The following is a 15,157-nucleotide window of genomic DNA, read 5'->3' as shown; positions in this document are numbered from 1 at the left end:
TCCCTCTTTCCTTTTTTTTTCCCCTCCCTAAACTTTGTTTTTCCTGTACTTTATTTGAGAAACCATCTTAACTGCAACAACCAACCTACAGAGACCCTTCATTAGCAGGGTGGAAACTTCCCTCTATCCCCTTTGAACCTAGGGCTAGACAGGAGACTTATTGGTCTTAACTACTAGATCTTCTCACACAGGCAGTTCCAATTCGGTGTTTGTACAACACGTAGGGCAGAAAGACCTGCCCTCCCTTCCACATTAATGGCAACGGAGAGAAGTGGAAATACCTGATCCTTAACATTCCTCCCTACAGGCATGTATAGGATTGGGAAGACATCTTTCTGTGAGAATTGGCTTTCTGCCTCTCTCCCTGCCTGTTTGTAAACAGCTGACTGCCCATGCGCCTCCTGGAAGAGGCAAGGGGTCCCAGCTCAGTGCTAGGAGCTGCAAGAGCTTCCAGAGTGATTGGCTTCAGATAGCAGAAAATGAGGGCTGACATGGTCAGTCTCCTTGCCAGCCCCCCTTCCCGTACCCAGCAGCAAAATGGAGATGGGAGCACAGGTTGTGGGACACCTCTCTATGTAAAACCAAGGCTCGGACTCGATGATCTTAAAGGTCTTTTCCAACCTAAATGATTCTATGATTACATAATTTCATGTATTTCGGGGAGCCTTTTCATCTTCCTTCCCTTCTCACTGCATTCAGACCTGACGGTCTTGTTACTGTAAACCATAGACCATGTATGTGTATGTATTGTGTTCCCTCAGAGCAGTGGTTTCTCATGCTGTTTTGAATAGTAAACCAGTATCTGTGCCTGATACACTAGCTGATTTTTTTTTTTTAAATGCTCTTGTTAGAAGCTGTGTAAAATCTTTCCATTTATTTCTATTGGACACAGATGCTTAACTTGCACAGTATGCTAGTTCTCTGACCAGGGTTTGTTTTCTAAGCCCTCTGTTTGCTTCAGGATTTGGGGGATAAAACTTAGCTCCAGCTGGGAGGAGCTCTGGAGAAATGCTGTGGCTGGCACCCACTTGGTTTCACATGCGCTTGCCTGGGCTGGCAGCTACTCGCTAATGGCACATACACTACTCGTGCAGAGCAGCTCTCTTGTCCACACTAAGTATTAATGTATCAAGTCATCACTGTTGGAGAATGCCCTGTGCTAGACCTGCTTATCAGATAAGGTCACATTCCGTAACAGCAACAGAAAAATGAGCAGACAGCCTTTCTAATCGGCAAAGAAGTTGCTTACTCCTGCTCTGACTGTCAAAGCAATGCAAGACTGCAGGCTGGCTCCTTTTGTTAGCAGTACAGCTGCAGCGCGGCTTTCTGCAACCCTATTAAAAGCTTTTTTTCTCGCCGCCTTTGCTCCTGAGTGTCCCTTGCAAACAAATTCAGGCTAGCAAGCTCTGCTCAATGGCTGATTCTGCAGGTCACCATAGAGAGAGCTACAAAAGCTCCAGCTACTTGCTAACTAGCTGAATGTTAAGGTGCTACGGTTGACCGAACACCAGCAATAGCTCAGCCTTACCCCAGCCGCGCCACGAACTCTTCTTCTCCTCTTGTTTTTCTTTCTGTCTTCTTAAACTTTCACGTCATCTCTCCCCTCATCCTGGCTTGTGTCTCGCTCCTCGCTCGGCTCCTCTCTGCTCTGTTGCTGACAGCCAGCTGTTGTCTCTGCCTTTTTTTTGTTATTGGTTGTCCTGGAGATACGAAGTTTCGTGTTACATGTGTGCCAGGGAGGGAGGGCGGGCGGCGAGGAGCCACCGCAAGCTGAGCCAGCCGCGGGTGCGAACTCTCCGGAGCGCCCAAGTGCCGGCACTTGTTGCTCGCTTCCTCCGTGCATCTCCTCCTAGCAAGGTCTTTTCTTTTTTTCCTTTTAATTCCAGCTTCTTCTGGAGTGAGACTTGAATTGATTCTCTCCTTGCGATAGTTTGGGAGTGTGTTAAAGCAATTAACTTTTCTTTATGCTGCCCAGTTTCCTTCCGACTCCCGGGGGAAGGAGCTTTTCTCTTGTGTTCTTTGAAGGGGCACAGCAAGAAATCGCAAGGACAGTGCAGCACGGTCTGCCACTGACGGGGGAGCAGGGATGGTGCTGGGGTGGCGAATTTGCTCCGTGCCCTTGGCCAAGTCATTTACTCTCTTGATGCCGTGGTTTTTGCTTCTTGTATTCTGGGGACAGCTGACACCCACTGTCTTGTCTCAGAAGGCTGTTGAAGCTCAGATGATATTACAAAGGATACAGTCCTTCAGACAGGTGCAAAATGATAATTTCTCATCAACTTCATAATTTGCTCTTCTACTTGATAAAGCTCATTAAATGGGTTTTGTTCAGCAACTGGCATCTACATAACTAATTTGTCCTCATATGATTTTTGTCTTTTTTTAATGCTTTCATTTCTTGGCTTTATTCCAAGACTTGCTGGGGTTCTTTTTCAGGGAGCTCTTCTGATGAAGCTGCGTACCCTTCTTTGGCTCATATGAGGGAATGCTTTTCCTAGTATGTTTTGGGAGAGGCAAAGCTTCTTTTGGGATATGTGACTTTGCTGCTTCTCTGACTGTCCCATCTGCTTCTACTAATTGCAGGGATAGGGCTCCTGTTTTACCTGGTGTACAAAAGCAAGGACCACCAAAAGGAGGCATGGTGCAGGCAGCCACGTGGTCAGTTTAGCACTTTCCTGAAATGCATTGCCACAGACAAAAACATGTTAATAAACTTGATTGTTATTTGCTCTTCATCCTATCCTGTGATGTCAAATCAGGGTAGGATGTCTCAAATGAAATAATGATTTTGTTTAGACATTTTAAAGAGCAATGGTCAGCTCATACATACTCCTGTTGAGGGGTGGGGGAGGCAAATAATACAGTTGCATATTTAAAAGATGAAATAATTTTAGGACACGTATAATAATACAAACTACCATTAATTTATGTAAATCGGCTCTCCATCTTACGGGCATTAGTCAGGCGCTCGTGTGACTCAGGAAGTTTTCCCACCACATGTTAATGCATAACTAACTATGTTATAGGACCTCTTGCGTTCAGTTAAGCATTAATCCTGTGGTTACCCCAGCATCCCTATTGGTAACTCTGGTTTTGGCCTTTTGACTTCTAGGACTGCAATCATAGTTCTGCAACTGAATTTCCGTTATGACCCAACTCATGAGCACCATTGGCTAAAGTGGGGCTGTGGCCCCGATTTGGGTAATTCTGCAAGAAGATACAGGCAGTGACAGGAGGCTGGACGGAAAGGGCTTGGCTTTACAAGCCTGATGGGTTAGAAACCAGAACTCTAAATTCCAGTGACTTCAGAGCTGATCTCTGCTTCCACCAAAGCCCTCCCTTGGGGCGTCTCTCTTGTTTGCATTAAGCGACAGAGGTGTGTGTGGATGTCCCTCCCCAGCATAAGCCTGGTGAGTAGGCTGTAGGAGTGAGGAGAGGGCTTGACCATTACTGTATGCCTCAGTTAACCCTAATACAGATCAGTGCGTGTGAGAGAAAGAGACACGGACTAATGAGAATGCCTGCCTGTTTTCTTTTGGGGAAACAAAAAGCTGACTTGCAGCTCGCTGACATTTCTATAGTCACGTTGCATTGGCAGGACAGGCAGCACGAGTAGTTCTTTTGGAAAGGCAGGACAAGGGGATCGAATGTGTTGTCCCCATCCCGGTCCCCCCACCCTTCCCCACCATGTGAAAGGAGCTCTTTGAGTGCAAGATGAGAGTGAGTCAGTGCGGCTCTGCAGGGGGATATAAAGCCAGCTTTGTAGTAGCCCTCTCTAGGCTTTCAGTGCCCTAGACCGTGCAGTGCAACGTCACGCTGTTGCAGCCCTCCTTACCTGAGCAGCGCCAGGTCCTTCGCGCTTCAGCACACTCATTTCTTTGCTATGGCGACAGTAGTCTGTAACCTGCTGCTTTGCTGCTTCACTTGCTCTTCTGCTTGGTAAATTAACCTCCCAGGCCGTGGGAATGAGCGAGCCAGCTGCCGCTGTAGACCCTTGCAGGGTTTGTTTGTGATGCTTTAGTAGACTGTCGTGTTCCCCCCAGACGCACACACGCATGCACACAAGTTAAGAAGCCAACTGCAGTTGTTATATCTCTGGCAAGTTTGGACATGCCTTAAAGGGTTTATAATAAGAATAAATGAAGTGCTCACTCTCTTACTTTTTCCCTCTGTGACCCACTTTTTGCAGATAAAGTTGGTAAGCCAACTAGGGCACTTCTTGGTAGAGAAGAAAAATCTCCACTTTGTTCTTCCTTGCAGTAAAATAATTTTCTTCTAAAATAACTCTTGTTGCTGCTTGGCTGCAGGATTTGATCTCTAAATGCCTGATTAAGTGTTTCTGTGTATCTGGTACGAGCATTTTTGTTTAAGAGACAACTGGCCACCTCTGCTGTGAAACCCAAGTTTTAAAAAGCTCCTCTGAATTCTGCCCGCTTTCTTAAAAAAAAAGAAAAAAGAAGAAAAAAGTAACCGCCTGGTTCTTCTTTCTCTAGTGAAATCACTGGTTTAAGTTAGAGAGTGTTCTACAAGAGAAATTACTTCCTGCCTGTATTGCTAATGAGCATATCTCTGTCACCAAACTCTTTTTTACATATCCAAAAGCACTGATGTCTGCCAGAAATCTTTTGAAGATTCCTGGAAGAATCTAATCATCTTCACATGGCTAGTTTGCTAAGGCTGGTAGAACTGGTTGTGCAATACTGTATGAGCAAATGGGCTGGTTTTCATGGATGTAGGACCCTACCCGAACTTTGGCTGCTGATATGAAGCATGTGTTAGCAGATGGAGACGCAGGCTCTATTATCTGAATAGTGCTCCCTTCTGACCTCAGTCTGGACTCTGTTTCTGTGACTTAATTTACATTCCTGATTCTTCAGATGTAGATTTCTTCACCTTCAAACCACAAACAATAAAATTAGAAGCTCTCCCATGTGAAATATACAGATATACTCTGAACTCTGAGGTGTAGGGATCAACAGGACCTCTTTACATGTTTATCCTACAGCCATTCTGATTGGACATGGAATATATTTGGCCAACGATGCAGAATTAATAACTGCATATTTCATAGACGGTGCCTTTTGCAGATCTCGAAGATCTGAAAGCATTTAGCAGAAGAGATTGACACCACTGTTTGTTTTACATGTGGGGAAGTGGAGGCAGAGAGACCTTAAGCAAGGTGCCAGGAACAGAACCCCAGTTCTGCTCCAGGGCTTAATCCCTGTGATTCCTGCTGGAATAGGCATTCTCTGCAAAAAAAGCCTCAAGTCTTTATCATAAGACACCTTGCATTTGGAGGGTGGAGTTCTTGTCAATAAAAATAATTACCAGATCATTTTCCCTTTTGTTTCCTAGATGTCGCCATGCTGCCATAGCGAAGTACTTTGGCGATGTCACCCCACCTTGTAACAAGTGCTGCGATTACTGCAAGAACCCAGGGGCAGTGAAAAGACAACTGGAGTCACTGGAGCGCTGCAGCAACAGCTGGAGCAAAACCTGCATTGGGCCCACAGGTTCCGCCTGGGATAGCTATGACCCAGAGCTGTATGAAGGCGGGAGGAGAGGTTGCAGAGGTTTTAGCAGGTCTGTACTTGGTAGCTCAAACTCAGCTCCTAGGAGCTATCGCAGAGAAGAGAGCATCTCCCAGCTGCGGGCCCAGCCACTCCTATTTACAGCACATGTTTCTGTGTGGTGGTATTTTCCTGTAACTTCTTGGCAACAGGAGCTGGAATTTCATTTTCCACACACTTTGGCAGCCTTGATCACATTCATGTCCCAGAGAGCCAAAAGCTGTTTTGACTGACCTAAGAATTGCCCTGCAGAATGTAATTGGTTCAAGAAACTAGCCTGAAATTTTTTGAAAGCAGTAAGTGGGCTCAGCCCATTCACAGTCACAAGGATCAAAAGTGTTTAAATCGAGACCAATGTGACAGCAAAGTATGACATGATCCAGAGTTCATTCCTGACTTAGTATGGCTGGCTGTGGGCCAGCAGGCTGGGGGACCACTGACAGGACTTAGTCATCAGAGAGGATGTAATGGAATGCCAGTGTCAGCTTCTTCTGCAGATTGCTAAATTTTAGTGTTTCCCTATGAGGCTGACAGCAAAAGGAAGATGTGCAGTGGGAAACATGATTAATTCTGTAAAATGCTTGGCAGTGTGGAGGTGACAACTTCTCTTCCTCCTTGTTCTCTGGCTGAGTTGCAGTGATTGTGCAGCTCTGTCAGGGTGCCAGTTTTGCTGCCTGCGCTGCCCGTGAAGCTCTGCCAGGATGCGCAGCACTGTTGGCTGGCCTAGCCCTCTGCTTTACCTTAAACAGTTTGAGACTGGTAGCTTTGTTCTTCAGGCAAGTCCAGCTGAGTCAGAGGAGACTGTGTGTACTTGTAACCTAAGTCCATGTTTGAACTCAGGACCTGAGAAGACATGGCCAATGCTGTTGTACAGCACGCTGTTTGCCACTTGATTTATTGAACCTCTGCATGACTTGATTGTAGCTTGGCCTTGGAAGTTGTAATGGTCAACAGCCTTAAAGCTCTGATGTGTGATACCTGTAAGTTTTGGCTGTGACAGCTGTGGAAGGCAGTAAACTCTTGGGCGACATCTGGCGAGAATCAGCTGCTGCATTTCAGTGTATTAGTGATGGGGATTTCATTTACTACAACAGTCTGTGAGCAACTGAGGCTGAGGAATGGATGCTTTGCCCTTTCTGCCATCTCTGCTCCAAGGGCAGTAGTGACTGACAGATGGGGTACATGACACAAGGCAGTGAGTCCTCAACCCCGTGGGAGAATCTGGCAGAGCTTCTGAAATGGAGCCCTCCATTCTCAGAGCACTAGTTATGTGCTCCTAGTTCATGCTACTCCTTACTAGTTCGTGGGATTAACAAATCCGTTAACTACTGTCCAAGTTGAGGGATGGTAGTGAAACTAAAAGCTAAGACTTGTTCAGAAAGGATGTGAAATACATCATCTTTTGTAAATACTGGGATGACCTAGGCTTTCCAAAGCCTGTCCCCCAGTTAATGCTGCAGCTACAGAAATGTTTGTTCCTCTTGTTTTCCTGCCTTATCCAGGTATGATGAAGAAAGCAGTGGGAATGGGGATGAAGCCAATGAAGAGAGTCGGAAACGGGAGTGGAACAACTTCTACAAAAAGCAGATGAGTCTGCGCAAAGTGAGTTGGTATCCCTTTGTAAGAGATTCATAGATTGTTTGCTGTGAGCTTGTCTTACAGACATAAAGGCTTCCTGGCGCTAATGAAAGTAAGTTATTGCATCTTGCTGTTGCTTGTTCTGTTTTTCACTTTTTGTACCTCTGCTTTTGCTGTGTTCGCCATATTCTGCGTCAGTCCTATAATATGAAGAAACGCAGCTTATTCATGTACTGATTTCTCTGCAGTGCTAATCAAGAGGATCCTGTTGTCTTTAATACCTCTGGTATTAGTAAAAACAGATTTCCCCATTCAGCTTCTCTTGTGTATTCCTATAGCAAAGGTGAACTTTTGGCTTTGATTCTCATTCTTCGTCATCTTTCCCCCATTTTGGTGCCTTTTCAGTACCTTTGTAACTTCAGCGTTAATTTTCCCTGGATCAGGGGTATAAAATGTGTCTTTTGTGCTTCTAGACCTGCATGTGTGTTGCAGGAATGGAAATGTTTGACTGATCTTTGTTTTCTTCCAGGGCAAAGAACCAGAAAAGGAAGATTTTGTTCCTCCAAGTAAATATCTTCTTTGGTTTATAGTGGGTTTTCTTTGGGAGAAGAAAGTCTTGTATTTTGCAGCTGCGTGTAATTTATATCGCATCGACACTGGAGGTGTCAATCCCTAGGCACAGAGGTTAGGCTTTTGGCCGTGAAGGCTTGGCTGGAGGAGATCGGTCAGAGCTTAGCTTTTGTTGGGGTGAAGATATGGAATGCATCTTTCTGAACAACTTTTCCAAATAAGAGAGAAGGAAAACTCTGTCTAACCTGACTTTGTAGGCTATTTCTGCAGTGGTTATGCAGCAGTATTCAATTGGGCTATAAGGAAACTGCTAAAACACTTTGCCGTTTGTAACTGTGCTACTTGGGGCGCTGTCTAGCAACACAGTTCTTACACTATTATAAAAGAATACCTGGTAGTTCATGTTGCTCTATTCACCCTCTTTTTTTTTTTTTTTTTTTTTTTTTCCGGTTGGTATTGTGGGGAGCAGAAAAGAGTTGAGTTTCCTAAGAGCTGGGATTCCTTGAAAAAGGGTTTCCTGAGATGGGGAGGTTTTGGAAAGCTGTTAGTCATACACTAGCGAAGTAGATGTTCTCATCCAGAGAGAAAAATCTCACTTTGGCTTCTGCCTACTCTTTTGGAGCTTGTAGCTTCTCCAGGTAAAAAGGGTGACTGTAGTGGTCCTTAGGGTGACTGTGCAGGGAGGAGCATGCCAAGCAGTACTGGACTGGCACCCTCCCAGTGGCGGTTGAGATGTTCTCCATCAGCCCCAGCCCTGCTATGACGCCTTTTCCAAATGCCTCTTCTGTGGTAGGTGCAGACTGTCCCTTGAAGGATGCCTTCAGCAGGAGAATCTCTAAGCTCACAGTGAAGGTAAGAAAGGCTGGTTAACATTCAGTCTTGTTGACTTGCAAAGAACAACAAAGATTCTGCCTGCCCTGTTCTTACTCCTTCAGGGATGGAAGTCTAAGGGGCACTATGACTTCTGTAGAGCATGTCTGAGTATTTCATGTTTCCTAGGGACGGGAACACTGCTTGAAGATGCTGGAAGAAGCTTTGAGCACCAATCAAAAGGTTCCAGCAGCAGGAGGAAAAGGGTATGAGATGAGAGAGAAGGGGTAGGTAGCATATTGAGTCCCTTAACACAGGGCCTGCTGTTCCCTGAGCAGCATTACCACGCTCAGGGAATGCCTTTTTAAGTTATTTGGTGCAAGGATGTAGTTTCACTTAACAGCATCCTTCTTGTAGTGATGTTCAGGATAAGATATGAGGATTCCTGTGTCTGATTCTGCTAAATCAGCTTGATCTTAGGAGTTGCAATTCTTCCCTGTCCCACAAGATGGGGATAGTGTACTTCTCAAACTGAGCAACGAGAGGGGACTTAGAAAACTGTTTTCACCACCCTTTCCGTTCTCCAGCAATTCACTGCTGCATCCCTTAGGACTTAATTGCACCGAAGGGAGTGAATTTTGTACTTTCTGTGAGATGCTTAAGCATTAGTGTTCCCTTTGCAGATGTAGAAGTCTGTCTTGCCAGAAATCACCCCAGCCTGTGTTACAGGTCAGACCCTCATGCCTGTGCTGTGGAGCTGGAGTATGAAGCTTTCCGAACCAGTAAAATGGCTAACTCATACAAGGCAACTGTGCTAAAGAAGGTAGGGCCGTACATCTGCTGCTGTTCCCTTGAATGTGGTGTGGCCTCAGCTTGAGGGGAAATAGGGTAGCGTTTGTGTGGGAAAGATGAAGGAGAAGCTCTGCTTTGCCTTGGATGTCTTCCAAATCTTTCTTCTTGATTTTGTTACAAGGAGGGCCCAGAATCACATCGGTTTCACATCTTTGGCTTTACAGGCAATGGAAACCTACGTACCAGTGCAAGCTTATCCAGATATCTTCTAGGTCTAGCAATAAAGGGAATGGGGAGTTCCTCAGACTGTCGCTGACAATAGAGAAGCCTTGGTTTAGCTGGTTGCCATAAGTCTCTCTGAAGATGTTTCTGTTCTTGAGATAGGTGTCTCGCCAGGGGAGACATTTGTTTTGCCACTATGGCTTTTAGTATGTACAAAGGCAGGAATGCATAAGGTTTTGTGGCCACTAGAGAATATTTCTGTTCTCTTTTCAGGTAGCAGAAATCAACAAAGCCTCAAAACAAGGAGAGTTGTTCTCAGTCTTTGGGTCTGGAACTGGTGGCAACAGCAGCTTGGAAACAAAATCTGGGTCTCCAGCAGAAGAGGACTTCCTCCCTGCATCCCAGGTTTACTCGGTGAGTGAGTACAGATGGGATAGACAGGGAGGGAATGGTGTGCTTTGTCTATCTGCTTTTTTGTAATTTTGTTTTAAGGCCTCTCTGTGGCCATAGCTGTATATTTCTATTGTAATTGCTTTCCTTGTCTGTCATTTGTTTTTGGAGTGAGATCAACTAGTCATGCTGGTTCCTATTAGTGAATACAATCTATGTGCAGGCCATACGTTAAATAAGTTTCTCATCTTGCTCTAACCAAGGATGCTGTCTGTTTCCTTACTGCGGGCCTATGACTTTAACCTAATCCATTTCCCTGATGTCTCAGTTGATGGTTATGATGATAAGTCAGTTTTAGAGCCTTCCTCAGCTTATGGCTGTACACACTGGTGTATTGTATACAGAAACTTAGCTCCTTTCAGGGTTCTGCGCACGCTCGCAGGGCTTCCTTAACGCTCTCATATCCAAAATTTCTTCTTCTCCCTTTCTCCCTAGTTCAAACCCAAGCGTGTGGGAGCAGGATTTCCAAAGAAATCCAGCTTGTTTCAGACAGCTTCCGAGCTGCTGAAGATCCAGGAGGGGAGCAATGTAAAGCCTGTCAAAAAAGAAGTAGATTGTCCAAATGGGCAAGACAACAGCAACTGCAGTCTGGAACTGGACACCAGAAACCCTGTTCTCCAGAAAAAAGAAATAGGAACCAAAGCAATGTGTGAGAGTGCTGGGGTAGAAGTACTCCTTCCTGAAAAGAAGGGACAGCAACCCAGTCCAGACACAAAAGCTGCCCTTTGGGAGAGCCCTACTAAGAAGTCCAAACCTAGCAAGAAGCAGCAGATGCTCGCAGAAGCGGCTAAAAAAGAATCACAGGATATTTCCAAATTCTTCTCCCTCCCCAAAGGTGGGTCTAAAGCCAAAAGTTGCAGCTCAGCAAAGGAAGATGGCTGTTCTGCAAGCACACTACCTCAGATTTCTTCTCAAAGCATGTGTCAAGAGAAACCAATACCTGAGGAAAACAAAGATGTGTCTGGAGAAAATGTGACTGGACAGTCCCAGGCAGAGAATAAAGAACTGAGAGAGACAGACATAACACTGACAGAGAGAGAGGAGGATTTTAAGACGCAGCAGGCTGCTGAATCTGAACTCCTTCAGGAAGAAATTGATGTAAAATCCAGGTAAAATCTCTACCTCTCTGCTCACTGTGTTGCCCTGTTAATGAGCTGCAGAGCCCCACCAGCCTTGTCCTGGAAACTGGGAATCTGTATTAGATCTCTGGGCTGGTGAGGGGGACTCTTGCTTTACTATGGAGAGTCTCATGACCACTGACAGCGAATGCAGTAATATCTTCACTGTGGAATGATTAAAATTGGCCTTCTCTCCACTCTTCCCACTAGTGTTGCTGAAAATGTCGTAGAAACTGAGCTAACTGTTGTTGGGGAAGGTGAGAGTGGGAAGCGACCAGGATCAGATGAGGTAAGACTTTAATGGATGCTGATTTCCTCTATTTCTTTTGCTCATCTTGTGCCAAGTTTCTCTCTGGGAGTGATGCTCCTGGTCTGAACTTTACCTGCTAGTGTTATTTATCTGGGGAGGGCCCAGCTGCAATTGCAGCAGAGAGGAGAACCATAGTTGCCTTGCACTCCTGGTGTCCCCCTGCCGCCCACTGGGCCAGTGCCAGCAACTCAGACTGCAGTGGAAAGCTTCCCCTCCACTCTGCTTTGTTTCCTCTTCTCTGCAACACGTGTGGCTGTACCCTTGCTGATGACTTGCCTGGAATGAGTCTCTCCACCCCCTCTAGACCTGTAACTAACTATAATTAGCAAGCTGCTTTCTCAAGTCAAGGGAACAACCGCAGGCCAATGACCCACAGGACTGCTCAGAATCGAACTATGCTCACAGCCTTCCTTGCCATTCAGTCTCTGGTTCTGCATTTGGCATCTGAGACTGCCTGGTAGCTGTCGCTACTGAACAGTGCAGTCTTCTCCTTGCTCTTTTAAATTGAACAGGAGTGTGGCACTCCTGAAGTGGCTGGTTCTTCCTGAGGGGTGTATTCTCAGCAGACGTCCTGGGAAATCTTTTCCTGTCAGTTTTTCCTGTATGCTCCCTAATAAGAGCACAGGATAATTCTAAATGTGGTAGTCTTAAAGGGTTTTTCTCCAAGCCCCTTTGTGTGGGAAATAGTGTATTATGTCTGCACAGCAAAATGGGTTACATAGATTCCTGCACGGTATTCACTATAGGGAGGGCCTGCAAGATGTTGCAAAGATTCATGTTCTCAGAAGGTAGTGGCTGCTTGGAAGTGTAATGCTGCCACAGGAACTGGTGGTTTTGGTTTTCTTCTGTCCCATCTTCAGGATATGGAAAGTCCCGCTACAAAGCGGCTACGGACAGTGGCAAAGTCTTCTATTCTGTCCCAGCCAGAAAGCAAAAGTGTTGGTCCAACAAAGAAGAAGGTGACTTTTGATCCAAACTTATCACAGTGTGATAAAGAAGGAACCAACAAGACCGTACAGCCAGTGACCAAAGGCATGTCCCTCAAAGAGACAGCAGACATCGTTGTCAAATATTTGACTCCATTCTACAAGGGTGGCAAATTTGCTTCCAAGGTAGGGCACAGCTCAAGACCCTCTTTAGCAGAAGGAGACTGCATCTCCCTAGTGATCTGGGGCTCTAAGAAGGGGAAGATGATCTGGATACCACATTTCATTTCCAAGTCACGTCTTGGTATGTGCTGGTTTAGTGACTCTAGGTGCAGCAACTCACCTCTCCCAAGAAAGGGTTTGTGTGTGATTTAGAGTGGTATCGTGTTGGTTCCACACTTGTGTGTGATTGTTCATGTTTTCACACTAAACTCTGGCATGTTTTTAAGAACTCCCACCCGTGGAGTGGCAACAGATCAGGTTCAGTTCTGGTGTAGTTTACTCCATGTGTTCTGCAAGGCAGCATGTGTGTGCATGTGCTCCTCCAGCACTGCAGGGCCAGGTGTATTTGCAGGTTTGCAACACTCCTGTAGTCGAAATCCATGAATGATTTGTGCTACAGCCAGCCTGTGCTAAGGGCAAGACAAACGTGGAAACAGTCCGGTGAGGTGACTGATGTCTGCTTTCTGCTCTTTATCTTCCCCAATTCTGCAGGATCTGTTTAAGGGCTTTGCTCGGCACCTGTCTCACTTACTGACTGAAGAGCAGAACCCTGCCCGCAAGAGCGGTGAGTTGGCAGCTGGGGAGAGCACGAAGCTCTTGGGTTCTTTTGATGCTAAATGGATTGATGTCTTTAGAGGGGGCAGATGTCGTAAGTATCATCTCAAAGGTGGTGCTTCCTCTCTTGCAGTGAAGGAGGAAGCACAGAGACTCATCAAGGAGTTTTTCAAAACACGGGTCAGGTGTGAGAGTGAGACAGACTGGCAGGAGCTGCAGAGCTCAGAGAGCTGATCCTTGCATCATGTTGGCTGTCTTCCTTCCTCCAGCAGTGCGACCAGGGGATCTTGAAGAACTCAGCCATGGAGGGTTTCATGAAACTGCAGAAGTGAGCTTTCTTTTCCCACTGCATTTTTGCTCACTTCTGTCCTTAGTGACACGCACTTCCAGGAAACCAGTTTCTGTGAACTTGGGGAGAGTTTCTCCGATGACTAGGGTGCTGAAGCCCTCTAGTACCTCTTGCCAAAAGGTGTGAAGTCTGCATCTGCTGTGTAGGTTAGGGGCTGCTGCCTCAGATGTTCCGCAGTCTCCAATCTCTACTCCCTGCAGCAGTCCGGGAAGGGCTCAGACTTTCCAGCTGGGACTCCGCTTTGGGATGGCATCTTGCTTCCTAGATGGCTCCTCCCCTCGCTGCCCCATCTCTTAGCTCTTATTTCAGTGTTACCAATAGAAGCCTTACGCTACAAATTCACATGCTTTGCTCAGGGCTGCCAGTGACAAACTTGATGGTTGAGTTCCTGGATGGTATGTTTTCCCTTGAAGGGCAGGAGGGGAGCGTTTTGTTTTTACCATGTAGGCAATGCCTGCTTTCGGAAGGTGGAGAAACTCAGATTCTTTTTCTTTTAATCTGAACTTTTTTTTAACTTTGTCTAGTTCTGCCTGCCCTTTAACTTAAGCAGCGATGCTCTTTCAGTATTAACCTCTCCAATAGTGGCACCAAGGTTGCCAACACTTTCCAGCATTTGCTTCTAACCCCTAAAGCCATATTTGCTCCCTGTGCCTCCCCACAGTCTGCAATACAGAGGGCAATGCTGCTGTTTGTTACAACTGGTTAAGGTACTGCTGTGGCCCTCAAACTGACACTGTGGTGCCTCTGCTGCTATATTTATGTAAGGACCTGAACCTTAGGGTATCAGTGGGCTTGAAATAACCTGATTCCCTGGCCCAAGTCCTTTCTGTTGGGTTTTTGTTGGGTTCTGCCTTTGTTCCATGCCTATAGAGGCTGGTGGCCTCAGGCACTAGCGCTGCTAGAGGAATCTGCAGCCTGATGAGAGGCCATCAAACAGGCTTTTGGATCGCTGTACTCAACAGATGTATTTTTTTTTAAATCTACTGAAGGGTATGTGTGGAACTGACAATAAAATAATGTTACAGCTGCTGTGGACTCTTCCTGGAAGCTTTTTCTTACCACTCAATCATACAGACTGGCCTAAGATATATTAAGACTCCATCACTGTGAACATAGACATGAAAGCTCACTTCTTGTCTGAACAGACAACTAATAAATGCAAGCCTGGGATGGGATGGGTGGGAAGCATGTGCCGGCAGACACCTCCAACCCGTTATAGCTGCAGGACTTCTCCAGAAGGAGAACCTGGAAGTGTTTAACTCAAAAGTCACTTTCATCTTCAGCTTGCTCTGCTCACTGGAGGACAAAGGGCTTTACAAGAAGCCTTTTACACAATAGAATTATTTTTTGGCTGTTGCCTGCTGGCTTCTATTTTACCTTCCCATTAAAAATCCTGTTTCATCAGCCACTTAAGTGAGGTTACTATCTCTCCAGAATTCAGTGCTTATAGAGTTCAGCTGCTGCCTGGGTGAACTTCTCAGAAATGCTTTATCTTGTAAATCAGGGGGCTCCCGAAAGGGCTGGTTAAGGCATGGGGTTGTGTGACAAAAAGTGCGTTATCACAATGATGTGGGGCATTTCTAACCAGATGAGTTGTGCTTCTATGTAAGGCAGCAAAAGCTCAGAGAAAGAGAAGAGGAATAACGATAAGTTAATCTTCAGATATCTTCTCTATTCCTTTCTTT

The 15,157-nt window shown here is 45.9% G+C and overlaps 1 protein-coding gene across 1 annotated transcript in view; it reads left to right on the top strand.

Annotated features, from left to right (window-relative positions):
• Positions 1-14,501, top strand: part of RECQL5 (RecQ like helicase 5) — a 40,064-nt gene extending 25,563 nt beyond the window's left edge. The window contains exons 9-20 of the mRNA XM_050908661.1: positions 5,356-5,583; positions 7,073-7,172; positions 7,678-7,714; positions 8,512-8,570; positions 8,718-8,815; positions 9,258-9,351; positions 9,816-9,956; positions 10,428-11,101; positions 11,321-11,399; positions 12,281-12,532; positions 13,061-13,133; positions 13,257-14,501. Of these exons, the coding sequence (XP_050764618.1) occupies positions 5,356-5,583; positions 7,073-7,172; positions 7,678-7,714; positions 8,512-8,570; positions 8,718-8,815; positions 9,258-9,351; positions 9,816-9,956; positions 10,428-11,101; positions 11,321-11,399; positions 12,281-12,532; positions 13,061-13,133; positions 13,257-13,357 (1,936 nt within the window). The 3' untranslated portion in view covers positions 13,358-14,501. The remainder of the gene's footprint in view (positions 1-5,355; positions 5,584-7,072; positions 7,173-7,677; positions 7,715-8,511; positions 8,571-8,717; positions 8,816-9,257; positions 9,352-9,815; positions 9,957-10,427; positions 11,102-11,320; positions 11,400-12,280; positions 12,533-13,060; positions 13,134-13,256) is intronic.
• The last annotated feature ends 656 nt before the right edge of the window (positions 14,502-15,157 follow it).

This window comes from Gymnogyps californianus, chromosome 19, assembly GCF_018139145.2.
Source record: "Gymnogyps californianus isolate 813 chromosome 19, ASM1813914v2, whole genome shotgun sequence".
Taxonomy (NCBI): domain Eukaryota; kingdom Metazoa; phylum Chordata; class Aves; order Accipitriformes; family Cathartidae; genus Gymnogyps; species Gymnogyps californianus.
Note: the sequence above shows the minus strand (reverse complement) of the source record. Positions and strands in the feature narration are given on the sequence as shown.